This window comes from Camelina sativa, chromosome 4, assembly GCF_000633955.1.
Source record: "Camelina sativa cultivar DH55 chromosome 4, Cs, whole genome shotgun sequence".
Lineage (NCBI taxonomy): Eukaryota > Viridiplantae > Streptophyta > Magnoliopsida > Brassicales > Brassicaceae > Camelina > Camelina sativa.
In genome coordinates, this window is record NC_025688.1 from 15,014,659 (window position 1) to 15,036,171 (window position 21,513).

A 21,513-nucleotide genomic window follows, 5' to 3' on the forward strand; every position below is an offset into this window, starting at 1 on the left:
AAAAAAAAAAAAAAAAAAAAAAAAAAGAAAAAACATTTTGAAATCCCAAAATAAATTCAAAATTCGATTTTTGGTGAAAACGAGATGAAAATGACACAAACCGAGAGGAACGAGAGGATTCCTAACACGCTTCTTCTCCTGGAACAGATCTTCCATGTCTGGTTCTACAGCACTCATCTTCTCCACAACCATCTAATGCAAACCCAACTCCCCAAAGAAGAGAAACGAAACTAAGAGAGAGAGAGAGAGAGAGAGAGAAGTAAATTAAAAAGCAGTCAGGCGTGGCCTTGTTCGTCACCAGAGACCGTGTGCGACGACGAGCCGGGTCGGGTCTACGGTTCTGTGTAACGGGTCGGATTCGAGAGTGTTTGAAAAGGTAAAAACCCAAAATGGTATATAAAGAAGCCCACTGGGCTCGCTTTTGCGTCCGCAAGAGCGATTTATAATTAGAGAATTTTGTTTCGGCTAATCTTGTAATTAGCGTTATAAACGTCTCTCTTTTTATCAACAGAGAACAGATTCGAAGTATTTAGAAACAACGCCAAGTTTATACTTTCCATTGTATCTCAATATTTCGAACATGTTCTCTGTTTAATAAATTCTTTTAGTGGAGATCTTAATATACAAGAGAAGAACGGAGATCTTAATATATTCTTCTCTTCTATATTAAGATCTCCACTAAAAGCTTCATATATATATAAAGCTTCTTGATAAGGAGCTTAAACTTTCATTTATAGTTAAACTACAGTAAAACCTCTATAAATTAATAAGGTCGGGACCACGAAATTTTATTAATTTACAGAAGTTTTAATTTATCGATAAATTAATATTTTATTAATTTATGAAGATATTTTCTTATTTTCATATTGAAAAATTTTCTACTACAAAATAAGATACTTTTGTTATCATTCACATTTTTAAAGAATTTTCTTAATTTATAATTTTGGTTATCATAATAGGTTGAATGTCAATTGTTTAATAGATTATCTAGGTAAAAATGAGAAATGTTAGAAGTTTAGAGTTTAGAAAAAATTGTTACTACTATCCTTCATGGTAATGATAAAGTCGAAGAAGATATTGCGGTACTTTTAAAACCAATTACTAAAAAAGCAATTATCGCATCTATGACTTTTCATAATTTATGGATGCGATTTGAAAATACAACAATGAAAAAAATTAGAGATGAGCTCCAAAAAGAATGCTCAAGAATAGGCAAACAACAATAGAATCATATTTCACTAGATTTTCTTAGATATATATATATATATATATATATCATTTTATATGATTATTAATTTATGATATTGATGGGACCATATTTTTACATAGGATTTCCAAAAAAATTATCATCTTATTATTTTATCGAAATGTGTCATTTTGTACATCGACTCAACTCGGGACCGGAAAATTTTATTAATTTATAGCGAGTATTAATTTAAAGAGTATTAATTTAAAGAGTATTAATTTATAGGTTAATCACAATTATTACAATATCACTAGAATATATCCCATGTTATAAAACACGGATCAACATTTTTTCCAAAAATTAGAATATAATAATAAAAGTTATTGTTATAGTTATTTTAAAATGTTAAATTGTTTGAGACACTATTTACTTTAATATTACAATTGTTTGGTAAATCTACATGTGAGATCTAAGGGTGAACTTCTCTCCCTTGAGTGATTTTACGGGCGGAGGAGTTTACCACCGTATAAGTTGCGAACTGACTTTTATGATTCTTTTGTTAGGAAGTGAAAGTAGTATATTATCGCTAGAAAAAAATTCTGGGTCCCTTACAATATTCTTTTTCCCCTTATTTATAATACAACGGGTGTAATCAATGCGAAATCAATTTACTCCGTGAATCACGCTCTCCATTTATTGTTGACCGTACGACAAAATCTTTGATCATATACTAGAGCTGCGGACTCGCTTTCCGAACCCGATGTGATACCAGTTCACTCTTCCTTTCTGGACCCCTTCGATTCAATGGGTCGGGCCGTCTTTCCGCTCCGAGCCCGGCTGATTAACTTCGGACATATCCCTTGAAGCGAGGTGATTAACCGCGGTACCAACACTACATATCTCTTTTTAAATACTAATTATTTTAAAATATTATAGTATTTTAATTTGTATGATGTATGTTACTCCCTCTGTCCCACAAAGATTGATGTTTTGGGATATTTTTTTGTTCCACAAAGATTGATGTTTTGTAAACTTCAAAAAGTAATCATTGAAAATATTTAAAATTTTGAATTGTTATTGGTTAAAAATTAAATAATATCTCTTTAGTCAAAAAAAAAAAAATATATATATATATATATATATATATATATTTAAACTCAGTAATCATTGTTTTCTTAAAATGTGTAAAAGATTCTAAACATCAATCTATTAAGGACAGAGGGAGTATAATTTTATATTGTTTATCGGTTGTATTTACATCATTATTTTGTGAATTAATTTTAATATTAATTATCATATTTTAATTGTGAGCAAATAAAATTTATTATTTTATTAATCACAGAATTTTAGTTTTACCATGTGGAACATTAAAAACACATATTTTTCATCATAGATTGAGTAATATGTCTTTGTTTAAAAAAATCAAATAACAACATATGTAGAAAAAAATTACATATTTCTTTATCACATGTATTTTATGATAATCCAAAACAATTTGTCAATGAAATATAGTTATTAAAATAAGAATTTGGATAATTAGATAGAAATTCTAACTTTTTAAAATTCTGATTGGCTTGTAATTTTTATAATAATTAATAATTTTCATCCATAATTAATTGGAGAAAGAAAATAATTTTTTTTTGGAAACTAATAATTATTTAAAATATTTTGTTAGTCTTATATTTAAATTACATTTTTATCCTTACTAAAAAAATTTAACATCTGCATTTAAAAGCAATGGCATGACAATATAATTTTTTACACTTTATAAGGTTAATTTTATTTTGTACTTCCCAATTAATATAATAGGATGATCTAACTAATGGTTAAATATTAAGTTCATCATGCATATTATGTGTATGTAACCACTAACCACTACTCTTAACCGAAATATACAGGGAACAAAATAACATACCTACTGTAGTTAACGTATATTTCTAATATAGTTAAATACACATACACGTTCGTTCTAAAAATGTAGAACATATTGCTGTTTAAACAGAAAATCCTATGACAAAACCTAATTTGGGCTTCAAAAGTAATTAAGGTTAACCTGATGTTAGACGGAAATAAAAAAAACAAAATTGACTGGTTAATAATTCATTAGAAAAAGAAAAAAAATCCATATCAGAAGTTTATTCTAGTTACGTTGGGAAAAATAAAGAGAAATATATTGGAAAATACAATAAAATCTTTCTAACAAAATCTATTGAAAATATATCACGAACATATATTTAATTGGTGTTTCAATCCCATATCGAGTCAACAAACAACGAATACTAGTCTATGATGATGGTCAAAGAGATGGAATGAATTAACGCAAAGAAAGAAGTGAGACTTGTATTATTACCAAATTTTGATTAAAAAAAAAACATGTTACCATTTCTATGATATTCTTGTATATTATGTATTATACATCATCTTGATACACAAGGCAAACAAGATAGTTTAAAATTGTGAATTATTGGTTTAAATCTCTGTGAGTTCTTGAAATATATGTTTAGGCAAGAAAAATATGAGCAAAACATAAGAAAAATATGAGCAAAAGAAATTACTTATGTGTAACCACTAATCACTACTCTTAAGCGAAATATACAGGGAACAAAATAATATGCCTACTGTAGTTAACTTATGTTTTTAATATAATAAAATACACATATACGTTCCTTCTAAAAATGTAGAACATATAGCAATTTAAACCAGAAAATCCTGTGACAAAACCTAATGTGGGCTTCAAAAGTAATTAAGGTTAACCTGATGTTAGACGGAAAAAAAAACAAATTTGACTGGTTAATAATTCATTTGAAAAACAAAAAAAATCCATATCAGGAATTTATTCTAGTTAAGTTAGAAGAAATAAAGAGAAATATATTGGAAAAATACAATAAAATCTTTTCTTACAAAATCTATTGAAAATATATCACGAACATATATTTAATTGGATTTTCGATCCCATATCGAGTCAACAAACTACGAATGATCACTAGTCTATGACGATGGTCAAAGAGATGAAACGAATTAACGCAGAGAAAGAAGTGAGACTTGTCAATATCAAATGATAAAATTTTATTATTAATGCTCTATTATTATAGATTCAACTTTATATTGGAGAGTTATCGATACATTTTAAGCTGTATCGTTTCGACATATTAGACTTGTCCATACACCACGTCAACACTATAAGTAATGGTATAAGTAGGTCTGTTACATGCTTCCTAATCACTTTCTATCAACTCTTTCAAACTAGAATCATCGTTTGTCAAAGGTTCATTACACGAACCATCGTCATCTTTGTCTGCAAATAGAGGTGTTCTTCCTGAATGATTATTTTCGGTTAGATGTCCCTCTCCACCACAGCACTGTGTAGCTACAATTATGAACCAAATCACCAGACCTGCATATGCAATTATACGATACATGTAACTGATCTCAAGTTTGTTTTAATAGAGAAAACAAACCAATGCTCAAATCCAATAAGGAACTGGCTTTTGAAACAATGAAAACTAATAGCATAAAAGTTATTTACTTCGAAATTAAAATGTCTTTTTTTTGTTACGGCAAACGGAAAAATATCTCTTTGCAGGAAACTGTATTTTTATTACCAAAATAGCAAGAGCGAAAAAACACATTAACCAAAAAAAACTTATGATGTATTAAACCAAATTTTGATAAAAAAAAAAAACATGTTACCATTTCTATGATATTCTTGTATATTATGTATTATACATCATCTTGATAGACAAGGCAAACAAGATGGTTTAAAATTGTGAATTATTGGTTTAAATCTCTCTTCAGTTCTTGAAATATGTTTATAAATACTAAGAAAAATATGAGCAGAACATAAGAAAAAGCTGAAAAAAACAGAAGAAAAATATGAGCAAAAGAAATTACTTATACGTAACCACTAACCACTACTCTTAACCGAAATATACAGGGAACAAAATAATATACCTACTGTAGTTAACCTATATTTCTAATATAGTTAAATACACATACACGTTCGTTCTAAAAATGTAGAACATATTGCTGTTTAAACAGAAAATCCTGTGACAAAACCTAAGTTGGGCTTCAAAAGTAATTAAGGTTAACCTGATGTTAGACGGAAATAAAAAAAAAAAACAAAATTGACTGGTTAATAATTCATTAGAAAAAGAAAAAAAATCCATATCAGAAGTTTATTCTAGTTATGTTGGACGAAATAAAGAGAAATATATTGGAAAATACAATAAAATCTTTCTTACAAAACCTATTGAAAATATATCACGAACATATATTGAATTGGTGTTTCGATCCCATATCGAGTCAACAAACAACGAACGATCATTAGTCTATGACGATGGTCATAGAGATGAAACGAATTAACGAAAAGAAAAAAGTGAGACTTGTCAATATCAAATGATACATTTTATTATTAATGCTCTATTATTATAGATTCAGTTTTATATTGGAGAGTTATCGATACATTTTAAGCTGTATCGTTTCCACATATTAGACTTGTCCATACACCACGCCAACACTATAAGTAATGGTATAAGTAGGTCTGTTACATGCTTCTTAATCACTTTCTATCAACTCTTTCAAATTAGAATCATCGTTTGTCAAAGGTTCATTACACGAACCATTGTCATCTTTGTCTGCAAATAGAGGTGTTCTTCCAGAATCATTATTTTCGGTTAGATGTCCCTTTCCACCACAGCACTGTGTAGCTACAAGCATGAACCAAATCACCAGACCTGCATATGCCATTATATGATACATGTATCTGATCTCAAATTTGTTTTAATAGAGAAAACTAACCAATGCTCAAATCCAATAATGAACTGACTTTTGAAACAATAAAAATTAATAGCATAAAAGTTATTTATTTTAATTTATTTTGAAATTAAAATGTCTTTTTTTTTTGTTAAGGCAACTATAAAAGGGTTTCTTTCATGGAAACTGTATTTTTTTACCAAAATAGCAAGAGCGAAAAAAACACATTAACCAAAAAAAACTTATGATGTATTATTACCAAATTTTGATTTAAAAAAAACATGTTACCATTTATATGATATTCTTTTATATTATGTATTATACATCATCTTGATAGACAAGGCAAACAAGATAGTTTAAAATTGTGAATTATAGGTTTAAATCTCTTTCAGTTTTTGAAATATATGTTTAGGCATACTAAGAAAAATATGAGCAAAACATAAGAGAAAGATGAAACAAACATAAGAAAAATATGAGCAAAAGAAATTACTTATGTGTAACCACTAACCACTACTCTTAAGCGAAATATACAGGGAACAAAATAATATGCCTATTGTAGTTAACCTATGTTTCCAATATAATAAAATACACATATACATTCGTTCTAAAAATGTAGAACACTAGGTTTTCACCCGCGGTACACCGCGAGACTAAATTATAAATTATTATATTTTAAATAATAATTTTTAATTTATTTAGTTTTCAAATTCCCAATTAATTAACTTTTATCTAATTAATTTATAATTTTGTTTAGAATATTTTTTCTTCTTCTTACGTTTTATACAGTTTAGAACCTAATTACATCAAATTTGTTATTAGATAGAATATAAAATTTTAAAACACTTAGTTTTGTTTTCTATAATTAAACAGAGGTATATGCCTATATGGTATGTTAGTGTATATTTTATGTGTATACATTTTTTTTTTTTTTGGAATATTAAGAATGTGTTGTAGTATGTGTAATATTTTGTAGTTCATATACTAAATAATTTATAAGTTAATTTTCCAAACAATGACTACAAATCTATAATATATGAAATAAACTAATAGCTTTAGTGTTGGTTCTATAGTCCAGACCCGCCATGCTACGTGGATCACACAACATGTTCAAAAACTCATTATACGAAACCTGTGAAAGTAAAATATAGTATGTGAGGCCAGAGGCTAAAAGTCACTTTTTATCAAATCAATTTTTCAAATTTTTATCAAGTAAAGACAAATATTTGGGTTCACCTTTAGAAGTGATACTCTTCATTCACCTCTTTATAAAATAAGGAAATAAAATATGTATACATTTGTAATTATGTTTTTTACATTTTAAAATACTTAGTTTCTATAAAAAAAATTGAATATAAGTATAGTTAATCTGTTTATTAAATTAATTATTTAATATCAATGACATGCTTGTAAATAGGTTACAACTTCATGATTTATTTGCTAAATGTCTCAAAAATGTATATATAGATATACCAATTTAAACCAGAAAATCCTGTGACAAAACCTAATGTGGGCTTCAAAAGTAATTAAGGTTAACCTGATGTTAGACGAAAAAAAAAACAAAATTGACTGGTTAATAATTCATTTGAAAAACAAAAAAAAATTCATATCAGGAATTTATTCTAGTTACGTTGGAAGAAATAAAGAGAAATATATTAGAAAATACAATAAAATCTTTCTTACAAAATCTATTGAAAATATATCATGAACATATATTTAATTGGATTTTCGATCCCATATCGAGTCAACAAACAATGAATGATCACTAGTCTATGACGATGGTCAAAAAGATGAAACGAATTAACGCAAAGAAAGAAGTGAGACTTGTCAATATCAAAAGATAAAATTTTATTATTAATGCTCTATTATTATAGATTCAACTTTATATTGGAGAATTATCGATACATCTTAAGTTGTATCATTTCGACATATTAGACTTGTCCATACACCACTCCAACACTATAAGTAATGGTATAAGTAGGTTTGTTACATGCTTCTTAATCACTTTCTATCAACTCTTTCAAACTAGAATGATCGTTTGTCAAAGGTTCATTACACGAACCATCGTCATCTTTGTCTGCAAATAGAGGTGTTCTTCCTGAATCATTATTTTCGGTTAGATGTCCCTCTCCACCACAGCACTGTGTAGCTACAAGCATGAACCAAATCACTAGACCTGCATATGCCATTATACGATACATGTAACTGATCTCAAATTTGTTTTAATAGAGAAAACTAACCAATGCTCAAATCCAATAATGAACTGACTTTTGAAACAACAAAAATTAATAGCATAAAAGTTATTTATTTTAATTTATTTTGAAATTAAAATGTCTTTTTTTTGTTAAGGCAAATATAAAAGGGTATCTTTCATGGAAACTGTATTTTTTTTACCAAAATAGCAAGAGCGAAAAAAACACATTAACCAAAAAAACTTATGATGTATTATTACCAAATTTTGATTTTTTTAAAAAACACGTTACCATTTATATGTTATTCTTTTATATTATGTATTATACATCATCTTGATAGACAAGGCAAACAAGATAGTTTAAAATTGTGAATTATAGGTTTAAATCCCTTTCAGTTTTTGAAATATATGTTTAGGCATACTAAGAAAAATATGAGCAAAACATAAGAGAAAGATGAAAAAAAAAAACATAAGAAAAATATGAGCAAAAGAAATTACTTATGTGTAACCACTAACCACTACTCTTAATCGAAATATACAGGGAAGAAAATGATATGCCTACTGTAGTAACCTACATTTCTAATATAATAAAATACACATATACGTTTGTTATAAAATTGTAGAACATATTGCAATTAAAACTGAAAATCCTGTGACAAAACCTAATTTGGGCTTCAAAAGTAATTAAGGTTAACCTGATGTTAGACGGAAATAAAAAACAAAATTGATTGGTTAATAATTCATTTGAAAAAAAACAAAAAAATCCATATCAGAAGTTTATTCTAGTTACGTTGGACGAAATAAAGAAAAATATATTGGAAAATACAATAAAATCTTTCTTACAAAACCTATTGAAAATATATCACGAACATATATTGAATTGGTGTTTCGATCCCATATCGAGTCAACAAACAACGAACGATCATTAGTCTATGACGATGGTCATAGAGATGAAACGAATTAACGAATAGAAAAAAGTGAGACTTGTCAATATCAAATGATAAATTTTATTATTAATGCTCTATTATTATAGATTCAACTTTATATTGGAGAGTTATCGATACATCTTAAGTTATATCAGTTCGACATATTAAACTTGTCAATACACCACGTCAACACTATAAGTAATGGTATAGGTAGGTCTGTTACATTCTTTCTCATCACTTTCCATTGACTCTTTCAAATTAGAATCATCGTTTGTCAAAAGTTCATTACACGAACCATCGTCATCTTTGTCTGCAAGTAGAGGTGTTCTTGCTGAATCATTATTTTTGGTTAGATGTCCCTCTCCACCACAGCACTGTGTAGCTACAAGCATGAACCAAATCACCAGACTTGCATATGCAATTACTTGATACATTTAACTGATCTCAAGTTTGTTTAATAGAGAAAACTAACCAATGCTCAAATCCAATAAGGAACTGACTTTTGAAACTATAAAAACTAATAGCATTAAAATTATTTATTTTCATTTATTTTGAAATTAAAATGTCTTTTTTTTGTTACGGCAAATAGAATTCGTTAATTATATTAAAATATAGGTTACGGTACTACTATTTTGGTTTGGGTCCAATATCAAATTCGTTAGTTATAAATTCGATAAAATCTAAAAAAAAAACTAACATAACTTGTATTGACCCGTGATATGGTATTACAAATTGATTAATGGGGATTAAAACATACTTTTAGAGGTAGTGATTTTGTTTCTTTTTTCGTAAGAGCTATATAAAATCCAAGAGAAAAAATATATCTAATAAATATAAAAATTTCTCAACGGTCAATCTTTTTGTTTTCACAAATGGTTAGATTATGTATATAAAAATTATAGTTAGATTATGTATATGTATATTGTCAACATTATACACTTAGTATTGTTTATATAATGAATATTGTGTATAAAAAAATAAGTTTTAGCCAGTTAAATAGTTTGTTATTGTATCCTAAGATTTATGAAACAATAAATAGAATTTGTTAAATAATTTTGAAAATATTGTTTTATTATTTTGTAAACCAATATAAACTTTTTTTTGTTAGTTATTAGATTAATTAAAATGCAATAACATTTTTTGTAATATGTCATATCAAAGCTGGTTAAAATTCTAATAATATTGCTTAAATAAGTATATAAATATTTTTAAAATTAAGCAATGTTGTATCTTACTTTTAAATTAAATCTATCATTGTTAAACAATTTAGATATGTAAATATTTAATTTTAGTTTTATGATTGTTTAAAATAGTTTGTTATTGTTTCTTAAGATTTCTGAAACAATAGATAGAATCTGTTAAATAATTTTATTAAGTAATTTCAAAAATATGGTTTTATTATTCTATAAACCAGTATAAGTTTTTCTTTGGTTAGTTATTAAATTAATTCAAATATAATGGCATTTTTTGTAATATGACACGTAAAGTTAAATTTTAACAACATTGCTTAAATAAGTATATAAGAATATATTGAAAAAAATACAATAAAATCTCTATTACAAAATCTATTGAAAATATATCAGGAACATTTAATTTTGGTTTGTAGTAGATATGCTTATTCGATTTATCAATAATTGTACTAAAAATATTTAATTATTTCCGATGGTGATCCTATATCTTTTGTTGTAACCGCCCGATCTTTTTGGATCGTCGCCAACACCTGACAAACCCTTGACGATTAATAACATAGACAATCCGATCGAGAGAAAGCCAAACAAACAAACAGACAAAAAGAAAAAAAAGAAGAAGAACATGCATAGGGAAATAGATGATCATGAGAATAGAGTCAGAGAGGAGATGATGAAGGAGCGGGAGAAAGGTACTCTTTGTGGTGGTTGGTTTCCCATCAAAGACATTAATTAAGGACCCTCGCTTTGATGTCATCGCCGGTATTAATTTCCGGTTAGTTCTGGATGTCAGTGACGGAGACCTACGAGGCGCAGGTCTGTGAACAGGCATGGCTCCATTCCAAGTTTCTTACTTATTTTAAATCCATTGATTAATTACATCTTTGTAAAAAAAAGAACGAAAGAAGATTCTAACTATGATTTTGATTGGTGGAAGGTATCTCTTTATCCTTCTTTAAACTAATTTTGTGTTTAACCAAAGTAAAATGTTAATTTAAATGGTAATGGGAGAGAATTAATTTAACCAAGAAACTAAAGGGGAAAATGTAACAAATATTGATGAAAATAGTGCTAGATAAAACAAGAAGGACCAAGGAAAAGCAACTTAGAGGTATCTAAAGGAATGTGATTAGTATCTTTTTAAAAAGTCATGTGGGACTGGATGATCGATGCAATAGATAGATCATGTGAGCAGCCGCCGTTCTTGTTTCCCTCTCTTCATCTTCAAAGTTCAAACCAAAAACGAGTGAGACAAAGAACTTTTGAAAATATTGAGGTTTCTCTTTTTNTTTTTTTTTTTTTTTTTTTTTTTTTTTTTAATAGAGAAAGGGTTGGTTAATAATTACTACACTTGGGCTCAAAGTTAATAATAATCACTTCATTTATCTCTAGAGAGAGAGAGACTCTTCTAAGGGGTTACGTTTCTCGCTCTCATTCTCTCTAGAATGGCTTCGAGTGCTTCAAAATTCATCAAATGTGTGACTGTTGGAGATGGTGCCGTTGGGAAAACATGTATGCTCATCTGCTACACTAGCAACAAATTCCCTACTGTAAGCCCTTAGCCCCTCCCTCTCTTCCCCTCCTATCCTTTGTAATCGATTAGCAAAATTTCATCTCGCTTTCTGATTAGTGTCCTCGATTTCCATCAAAATTGTTCTTCTGGGTATCTCCAATTTTGTTACTTTTTTTGTTTAAAAATCCTTCTGGGTCTTATCAAATATCATCAGCTCGTTTGCCGAGAATTCTATCAGGGTTTTTGCAAAGTTCGCTCCTTTTTTAGGGATTGTGTATAAAAAGATCCTTTTTTTTTTTTTTAATATATAGATTTTGAAACTCTTACATTGTAAAGTTAGCATTTGTTTGGCTTTTTTTTTGTAACCAGTGTTTCCTCATAGTGCTCTTACTCTACTGCTATATAGCCTTATACTGTATGTATCTATTGAAGTTAAAGATGTAGCTGAGTTGTTGAAATGTGTGTCAGGACTATATACCAACAGTTTTTGACAACTTTAGTGCCAATGTTGTGGTTGAAGGCATCACTGTCAACTTAGGCCTTTGGGACACTGCCGGTAAGCATCATTTTTTTGTATCCCTCTCTGCAATAACTAGGTCACTAATATTTATGTAGTAGTTCTAATCATCGTCGCCATTTCTATCAACTAGCAAGTTAGCTCTCGATTTGAGGTCCTTGGATAGAGGTATTTGTAGTGCGGTAAAGATTGGTGACTGTTTAGAGTTTTGGATTTATGAGTTATCCTTTCATGTTTGCAGGTCAAGAAGACTATAACAGACTAAGGCCTTTGAGTTACAGAGGAGCAGATGTTTTTGTGTTGGCTTTCTCATTGATCAGCCGAGCTAGCTACGAGAATGTTTTCAAAAAGGTTTGTGGAAATTGTATTCCTTCTTTCTCTTATTATTCGGTAAACAAATAATGAAAATGTGATTTTCTGATGTTTTTCAAGTATTTATTTTGGTCAGTGGATCCCTGAACTCCAGCACTTTGCACCAGGAGTCCCCATTGTACTTGTTGGTACTAAAATGGGTAAGATAGCTATAAGAGTGGAACCAACATATTTCCTTGAAAATCATTTTTAGTATATGTAATGTTTCTTACAGTGTTCCGATATATAGATCTTCGTGAAGATAAACATTATTTGTCTGATCATCCTGGACTGTCCCCGGTAACTACATCACAGGTGTGGTTTTTCAACCTGTAGAAATCGTAACCAATGTTGACCCTCTCTTCCTCTTGGTTTTTAAATGATATTAGCATTCATGTGTGACAGGGAGAGGAACTCCGCAAGCATATTGGAGCAACGTATTACATTGAATGCAGCTCAAAAACTCAACAGGTACAGCTGCATGTATGTTAGGAATCATTCATGTTAGTTTACACTTTTACTTGCACCAATACGACAAATATACTTTTCTTTGGTATATGGTTTTTGTAGAATGTGAAAGCCGTATTTGATGCTGCTATCAAAGTGGTAATCAAACCAGTGGTGAAACAAAAGGAAAAGAAGAAGAAGCAAAAGCAGCACAATAGATGTCTCTCGTAAGTTGGAATAATCTTCACTTTAGAATCTACTTAGATATATGATGTAGAAAGTGTAGAATTTAGTTATGCAAAAACTCACCTTTAGCTTCGTACAGTTTTTCTTATGTTTTATGTGAAGTCTCATAGTCATTAACGATTGTAGATTGGCTTTCTTTCTTTGGCAGCCACATTCTCTGCGGGAAACACTGATGAATGATGATGACTCAACTCCTGATGGATTGTTCACTTCTTTTTTCTATCTTTCTAATTATCCATTATTGTTGTTCTGAGAAGTCAGAATATACATAGAGTTGGCAGAGAAGAAGCCTCTTCTTCAGTTTTTGTTTGTATATGTGACCGTGATGTTTTGTTTGTTTCGAGTTTGGTTATAGAATTTGTTTTAGCCATTATGTAGCCAAAGATCCCATTAAGAATATAAAGAAGAAGAGCTTGGTTAAAACCAAATCCTTTTAGTTCACAGCTTATTACTTGCTTCTTTCGACGAAGGTTAAATCCTTGTTTTATTATGAATTCGAGACCAATAGACAAAAGCGTGACAAAGAAGAAGCATGTAAATTTCAAACAGAACTAGCACAAGTAATAAATCTACAAACTGAAAAGAAACAAAAAAAGAAGTAACTAATCTTGTTGTGTCTATAATACAATCCCACCACCTAACGCAGAACATATATGTAAAGCCACAATGCCAAAGACTTGTATTATCACAAGTTAAAACACACTCAAAGCCACCAACATTTGTTTTATCTCTCTACTCTTTTGTGCCGGTGTATAGAGATACACACATGCATGTTAAAAAGAATGACCAAAAAGTGTGTTTCACCTATTAAAACTCTTTGTGGGCAGGAGGTAATGCGGGTCTCTCGCTGAGAACCTTGTTGATGACTCTTTCTGAAAGAGAATGGCCACGCAAGTGAATTTGGGAATATTTTCGGAAGATCTACATGATGATGAAACCAAGAGGTCAGGTTTTGTGTTCTTAAAAAGGTTGAGACCACTGCGAAGTCGCAAATTGACTCACCCATTCCTCATCTTAAACAGAGCAAGCCAGCCAATGAAGCCTTGTGGCATCACAATCAGTCCATCCCGTAGTAACTACAGTAAAAAAAAAAAAAAAAAGTAATTGGAACATTAGGAAGAGCGAAATAAAAAGTGCGGTCATGAAACAGTAAGATTTGTGGATTTCGTGGGCTTACAAGCTCATGTGGCCTACTGAGATTCTGCGCTATTGTTATTGCCAAGAGGACTGCCTATATCCATCCCATCCTCCTTCCGGTTCTTTCCTCTTCAGAACACCACCCGACATTTGATACATTCTTGCTTGATCCTCCTTCAATGGTAAGGAAGCAGATGAGGATAATTGCCTTGCCACAAGTGATGATTCATCTCTTCCCTCCGTTTCATGACCTCCAGGACCAGAATTTAAGTCAAGTCCTGACCTAAACCATTTCGCACTATTGTCCAAAACTCCGCCATTGCTACCACCATTTGGGAGGCCAACGATATAAGGTCTTGGGTAATTAGACGGAACTGGAACTCCAGGACCCAATATTTGAGAATTGACACCAGGGAAGCAAGCTCTCCCACTTGAAGAAGAATCCATCTGTGCTGTAGAGGCACCAGAGAAATTTGTTGAGGTAATGGGGAAGCTGTTTCCAAAAGGAAAGACAGGATACTGGAACGTTGTGGACGGAAAGGGCATGGCTGGAGATGACGACAAAACCGGACCCCTGTACCCTTCAGGGTTGAATGAGGAAACACTAGTTGTATGACCCAACATTCTCTGTGGTCCACGATTGGCAATCATTGGAAAAGGCTGATCACCTCTCTCAGGCATAATTGGAGGAATGCTCACTGCTGAATAAGCATTAGCAGCAGGAAACCAAGATGAGAAATTAGCCATATTTTCACCATTCACTCGTATTCCAGAGAGAGATGGATGTGATGGCAAGCCACTTCGTGAATGTTGATTTAGAACCATAGATGACTCAACAGCCGAATCATCACCTGCAGGTCCATCATTTAAATCGAAATCTCTACGACCACCAGTCGATGATAATTTAACCTGTTGAAAAGATGACTCTGGCCGATGACTACTGCTCATTGTGTAGTTGTTCATATCAGTTGAATCATCAACTTTGTTTAGATCAAGATCAAGGCCCCCAGAAGAATGATCAAGCGCTGAACCCATGACCCCAGAACGTACTCGGTCAAAACTATTGGTGATACCAGATGTACAATTTGTGGCATTTCCAGATCTTTGAGAAGCCAAATCTTCAAGGACTCTCTCATCAGGTACATTCAAGTCAAAATCCAAAAACGTTCTTGTCTGTTTGCCAGCAGATGTAGAAGCATCAGATGTAGAGGTGTTGTTAATGCTCAGTAACACATCCTGAGCTTTTCTTGGCTCAGCTGGGCGGAAGGCACTAGTGGCAGCAGATCCTCTCCAACCAACAGCCCCTTTATTTCTCAACAGATCGTCAGGTGGAACAAACGGACCTTTTGCAGCCGCAGCAACAGTAATGGATGCAGGAAATCCACTAGATATAGGAGCCACCGGCAACGGTAAGGTATTAACTGGTTGTAGAGGAGTTGGCGTCAAAAATACAGATCCAGAAAAGTTATTTGAATCCCCCTGTTTTGCATCGTCTCCATCAAAACCTTCATTTAGATCAAACTCAACTCTGGCATCCATCTCTGATCCAGCTGAAGCTGCGGCTGAAACGGAAGAAGCATCTCTGGCAGCAGACGTACACTCCTCTGCTTCATCTCCATCAGCATCACTGGTTTTAGGCCCGTTCGGTCTCTTAAGATCCTCTGCATCTTTCGGTGATACTCCTGGAGTAGCTCTTAACCCTGAGCACCGTTCCTTTACTTCAATATTTTCTTGATTCCCCTCCACGGGCTCAACTTTACCTTTAGTTACAGATGAGTCCAAACCAGCTGCGGCATCCTTTATAGCAGCCCCAGAAGCATCACAATCCTGCTTAATCTTCTTTATATCTTTTTGGTCTATCTGATTAACTGCCATATTATTGACCGTTTCAGTTCCAGGTCTATCAGTGCTTACTGCATCCATACCCCTTGAAATCCCAGGAGAGACTGGTACATCTTCCACTTTTTTAACTAGCTCAGAACTCAACACCGTTGGGGGTTTCTCTACTTTCTTATCATCATCAACACCGACAAAGGGAGCGTGTTCAACAGCCACAGAATCTACCTTTTGACTAATATCTCTACATTCAGTTATCATTGAGCTTGCTACTCTTTTCGTTGAGCCTGATGAGTTATCTGCCTCTGATTTAACATCAGCCTTCCTATCCTTTACTTCCACAGAGTCACTATCATCCAAAATCTTTTCCTTGATGGCGTTTGTGGGTAAAGCAGGGGAAGCAACGACATCATCTGAATTGTCATTGCTCTCTAGGCGCTGATCCACCAACCTTTGTAGATCTTCGGTCTCTGAATTTGAGCTCTTATCAAGATCTCCAGTCGTAGATTCATTTTTTATCTCTGACTCCACCAACGGTGTGCCACTACTGCTAACATGTTGCTCACCTTGATGTTGCTCGTGCGGAAAACCATCCGAAGTAATTAGCTTCGCATCATTCCCTACAGTAGAATTTTCATTCATAAAGGAATTTGATGGCTGAGATACTGGGGGTGATGCGACAGGCGATTTAGACATCTCATCAGCAGCTACACTAGCAAGAAGATTCATTCCAACATCATCTGAACCAGCCAAAGAGGCATTTGTCTCGGAGTATCTTACACAACTTTCAATCAAAGCATTCATTGAACTGAGTGTTCCGCCATGCCTTTCTCCAGATTTGAACTCATTTCCTAAGGAAGATGTGCCTTTAACATTTCCAGCTGCTTTATCAGAATCTTTAGGAGCCCTGCCGCGGTCATCACCAGCAACAAGTGGTGAACCAGCTGCCTCTTGCGAGATATCTTTTAATTCATTGCTTTGCCAAGACTCCGCATTCAAGACAGAGCTCACATTAGGTCGACAAGAATGATTTTTTTCTCTCACATTATTTTCACACAGTTCCTGCTTCCCCGCATGCAAAGGAGAAGAAGCTCGGCTATTGACCGGAGCAGGGTCCTCTAAAGAGCCTCCACTCACACTTTGAGCAGGGCTGCGACCCCGATTTGGCAGCTTAACAATCAATTTATTACTGCAACCCTCAGTCAGAGGAACCTCAAGAATCTTTTCAGATGTCAAACTTGATTGAGAAATTTTCTCAGAAGGGACATTCCTTTGTGATGAGAAGGTTCGATTTAAACCAACTTCCCTAGGGGAAGCTGACGAAGATGATACTTGAAACACATTGTTTGATTTCCGATGCCTTGAAGAGCCACTGGAGCACTTCTTCACAGTTGAACCAGCAGTTGAGCTCCTTGCATCCTCTTTTCCAGATAAATTGCCTGTTTTAGCATGCTCGCTCGAGCAAGACTGGCTATTATTGTGGGACTGACTGGAGCTGCTACTTTTCTCATCCTTTACTGCAGCTAGGACTTCAGATACACCACCAGCACCAGCATTTCGATGCTGTCCATCTTTAGAAACAGTACCACCTGATCCCGGAGATGGGGCTGATCTCGTAGAGCCTGGCGACGTGGCTACACACTTCAGGTTGCTTTCCACCTGTTGTTTGACCGAGACTGACTTAGAAGCATGTAGATGTGATGAAGATGTCTTGTTTCCCTCCCCGGAACCACCTGAATGCCTTCCCCCATGAGTCAGTCTTCCACTTCCAGGCCAAGATACACCTTGGTTGGATCCAGACTTAGCATCCATTTCTGCCTCAACTCGTTTCTTCCATGTGTCGACCAAGCTCCTTGCTTTTTTCCCAATCTCCGAATTTTTATGTGACCGTAGATGATTAACGGACTTTCCAATGTTACAAGTCTGAAGTGCATTGAGATTCACAGGTAGCTTGTCAAGAGCGCGAAGTAAGACTAGGAGGAAATCGTCTACTAACCTATCACCGTCTTTGGGACTCCCCCCATCCCCAACTTTCCCTTTATGAACTTCCTGCAGCCACTCATCAAACACGGGTAATCCCCTGAGCTGGACAAAACGACTAAGGCAATCAAACTTGTCTGTTGCCGCTACAACCCCTGCAAGAATCGCACGGCCAACTAAGTCTATTTTCTTCTCATTCCTCTCAGGCAGCATAAGCTGCACCAATTTTTCAACTCCTTCAGAATCCACCAGACCACCTTTCTCCGTAAATTTTGAAATCTCAGACTTTAAACCGCTTTCTGTTCTGAGAGGACCGGAACCACTGTCATCTACCCGGGAAGAACGTTCACGTTTAACAGACTCGGAACCATGATCCATACGCTCTCTTTTCCTTCCCTTACCCTGAGAGAGAAAAGAGTTATTATTCTGGATGCCATCTTTCGCTTGTGATGTTGTTGGACTATTCATGGACTTGGGAGAACGACCACCCTGTTGTAATGTTGTATGCATTTCTGAACGAGTCTTACACAATAACTTGTCTACTTCTAGTTGTCGATCCTGCAAAGTGAAAAAAAAAAAAAATGCCTTAGTTACCAGAGAAGATCAAAAATCCAAACAGAAGAAGGCAGTTTTGTGGATGAATTATAATCTCACATCAATATAGTCTTGATCAGTCAGCCACCATAAGCGCTCGTTTGTAACGTCGTAAACTCGCCGACAGACAAACGAGCAGATACCAGAAGGGAGTTCAACACCTCTTGGAAGGAAGGAAACTTTACAAGGATGTAGTAAGGAAGCAGCAGGGATATTATCCTCGTGAAAGGAATAAAAGAGTTCGTTGGGCTCAGCCTCAAGAAGGATGCCTTTGCCAAGTTTTAATTCCGTAGGTCGATAAAGCCAATTAACACCCAACTTCAACTTATCTTCTTTCTCAGCAATGATCAAGCGAACTATCCCAATGAACGGTGGACAATCCTGTGGTGGCTTAAAAAGAGCACAGTCACCAACACTAATTTTGCGCCCGTCCTGCTAGTGACAGCAAAACACACAAAAACAAAACTATAAGTCCAAGAGCCAACCCAAAAAAAAATCACCCCAAGGTGTAAGATTTAATAAGGAGCCCTAAATCACCAGACTGATGTGATCAATTCTTGGTTCAATTGGTTAAGACAAAAAAACACTCATTTCCTCGAATCCATCACTAGAATCCCAAAATACAAATCAAAATTTCAACACTCAGGGCAAAACCCATCCACCAAAACACGAATTAGTGTTGGATTGTAGCTTTTGAAATCGAAATCGAATTGGAATTGGAATTTTACCTTAGAAAACGAGGTAGATGAAGATAAGGACAAACAAGAAGAACCACCACCTTCCACAGACGCAATTACACGCGAGGAAGATATCAACATGTGCCGACGACGACTTTTGTGCCTCCGCTCACAAACCCTCCCATGCATAGCCTTCTATCATCTTCTCCTTCGAACAACAACATCAATACACACCTCTCCTTCCTCCAATCCTCAAAATTTCCCTTTATCCCCAGACAATTATATTCGATACCTTTAGATCCACATCAAAAAAAAAACCCCCACCGGCGACACAGAGAAATTAAAATCAAAACCCTAATTTCGCGNTATTATCCTCGTGAAAGGAATAAAAGAGTTCGTTGGGCTCAGCCTCAAGAAGGATGCCTTTGCCAAGTTTTAATTCCGTTGGTCGATAAAGCCAATTAACACCCAACTTCAACTTATCTTCTTTCTCAGCAATGATCAAGCGAATTATCCCAATGAACGGTGGACAATCCTGTGGTGGCTTAAAAAGAGCACAGTCACCAACGCTAATTTTGCGCCCGTCCTGCTAGTGACAGCAAAACACACAAAACAAAACTATAAGTCGAAGAGCCAACCAAAAAAAAAGCATCCAAGAAGCCCTAAATCAAGAGACTGATGTGATCAATTCGTAATTCAATTAGGCTAGAAACTGGTAAAGAATAAAAAAAAAACACTCATTTCCTCGAATCCATCACTAGAATCCCAAACTACAATCAAAATTTCAACACTCAGGGCGAAAACCCATCCACCAAAAACACGAAAAACTGAGCGGCTGGGAAAGAATCGAAATCGAATTGGAATTTACCTTAGAAAACGAGGTAGATGAAGATAAGGACAAACAAGAAGAAGAACCACCACCTTCCACACACGCAATTACACGCGAGGAAGATATCAACATGTGCCGACGACGACTTTTGTGCCTCCGCTCACAAACCCTCCCATGCATAGCCTTCTATCATCTTCTCCTTCGAACAACAACATCAATACACAACTCTCCTTCCTCAGCGGAACAAAATCCCCCAAAATTTCCCTTATCCCCAGACCAAAATATTCGATACCTTTAGATCCACAGGAAAAAAAACCCCAACGGCGACACAGAGAAATTAAAAACAAAACCCTAATTTCGCGACGAAATGGATCAAATCTCTAGGGTTTTTTTTTTCTTCAATTCCCGATCCGAACACAACAACACAGATCCAAAAACAGACAGTAGCAACCAAGCGAGTAATCGAATCAGCCCCTTGTTACGATCCAGCTATACGGATTTTTTTTCCTTTTCGCGAAATCGCGTAAGCGAACAAAAAACACCAGCAAAATAAATCGAAGAGAGAGAGAGAGAGGGGAAAGGTGACTTGGGAGAGTTCGGGCGGATCGGGTCGGGTTAGAGAGAGGGGGGAGGAGTTGTGGAAAGGGGCAAAGATAACGTGACAGTGCCGTGACTTAAATGATAAAACAATATGTGCGTGACGTCATCTCCAATCTTTTTCAGGTGACATAGGGACTGGAGCGATTAAGAGGTGGGTGAGTGACGGACGGTTTGACCACGTTTCCTTAGCCCTTTGACTTTATTTCTCTGTTTTAAAATAAAAAATAAAAAATTGATCCTAGGCAAGTCGGTTTGCAGAACCGGAATAAACCAAGAAAAAATGTATCATAGAAATTTTTCTGTTCGATTTAATTTCTTCTCAATCCGGTTTAAGGCATTGTTTATTATGGATGGATAATGTATAGTCAGTCACTGTTTTGTGTGTATCATACTGTGGTGATGACTAATTTATCGGTACAACTTGGTTAGTTAATGTCTCAACCACTCATAATCATTTCTCAACTACACATAAATTAGACAAATAACTATATAGATAGATTTTGATTTGTGTGTTTGTAATCTTAGTGCTAAAAGATGTAGTTTGTTC

General features: G+C 33.8%; 3 protein-coding genes across 8 annotated transcripts in view; 1 reads left to right on the forward strand and 2 right to left on the reverse strand.

Moving 5' to 3' along the window:
* LOC104780614 (RING-H2 finger protein ATL48-like) overlaps positions 1-362 on the reverse strand; it is a 3,107-nt gene extending 2,745 nt beyond the window's left edge. Inside the window, exon 1 of the mRNA XM_010505122.2 lies at positions 102-362. Within this exon, the coding sequence (XP_010503424.1) occupies positions 102-192 (91 nt within the window). The 5' untranslated portion in view covers positions 193-362. The remainder of the gene's footprint in view (positions 1-101) is intronic.
* LOC104780616 (rac-like GTP-binding protein ARAC8) lies at positions 11,595-13,683 on the forward strand. Of its 2 annotated transcripts, none has more exons than XM_010505124.2 (8): positions 11,595-11,789; positions 12,221-12,308; positions 12,511-12,620; positions 12,718-12,781; positions 12,856-12,935; positions 13,026-13,091; positions 13,191-13,294; positions 13,462-13,683. In XM_010505124.2, the coding sequence occupies exons 1-8, from the start codon at positions 11,685-11,687 to the stop codon at positions 13,484-13,486; spliced, it is 642 nt and encodes a 213-aa protein (XP_010503426.1). In that variant the 5' UTR covers positions 11,595-11,684; the 3' UTR covers positions 13,487-13,683. The 2 variants fall into 2 exon arrangements, with proteins under 2 accessions (XP_010503426.1, XP_010503427.1); XM_010505125.1 differs by having other exon boundaries at positions 11,600-11,789; positions 12,871-12,935.
* LOC104780617 lies at positions 13,831-21,011 on the reverse strand. Of its 5 annotated transcripts, XR_002037716.1 has the most exons (6): positions 20,406-21,011; positions 19,911-20,126; positions 18,921-19,079; positions 14,491-18,824; positions 14,316-14,389; positions 13,831-14,234 (listed from the first exon to the last, which is right to left on the reverse strand). XR_002037716.1 is itself a non-coding variant. In XM_019244666.1 (5 exons), exons 1-4 carry the CDS (start codon positions 20,544-20,546, stop codon positions 14,526-14,528), a joined length of 4,815 nt encoding a protein of 1,604 aa, XP_019100211.1. In that variant the 5' UTR covers positions 20,547-21,011; the 3' UTR covers positions 13,831-14,389; positions 14,491-14,525. The 5 variants fall into 5 exon arrangements, 4 of the variants coding, with proteins under 4 accessions (XP_019100211.1, XP_010503429.1, XP_019100212.1 ...); XM_019244666.1 differs by having other exon boundaries at positions 13,831-14,389; XM_010505127.2 differs by lacking the exon at positions 19,911-20,126 and adding an exon at positions 19,589-19,739 and having other exon boundaries at positions 13,831-14,389; positions 18,921-19,295; positions 20,560-21,010.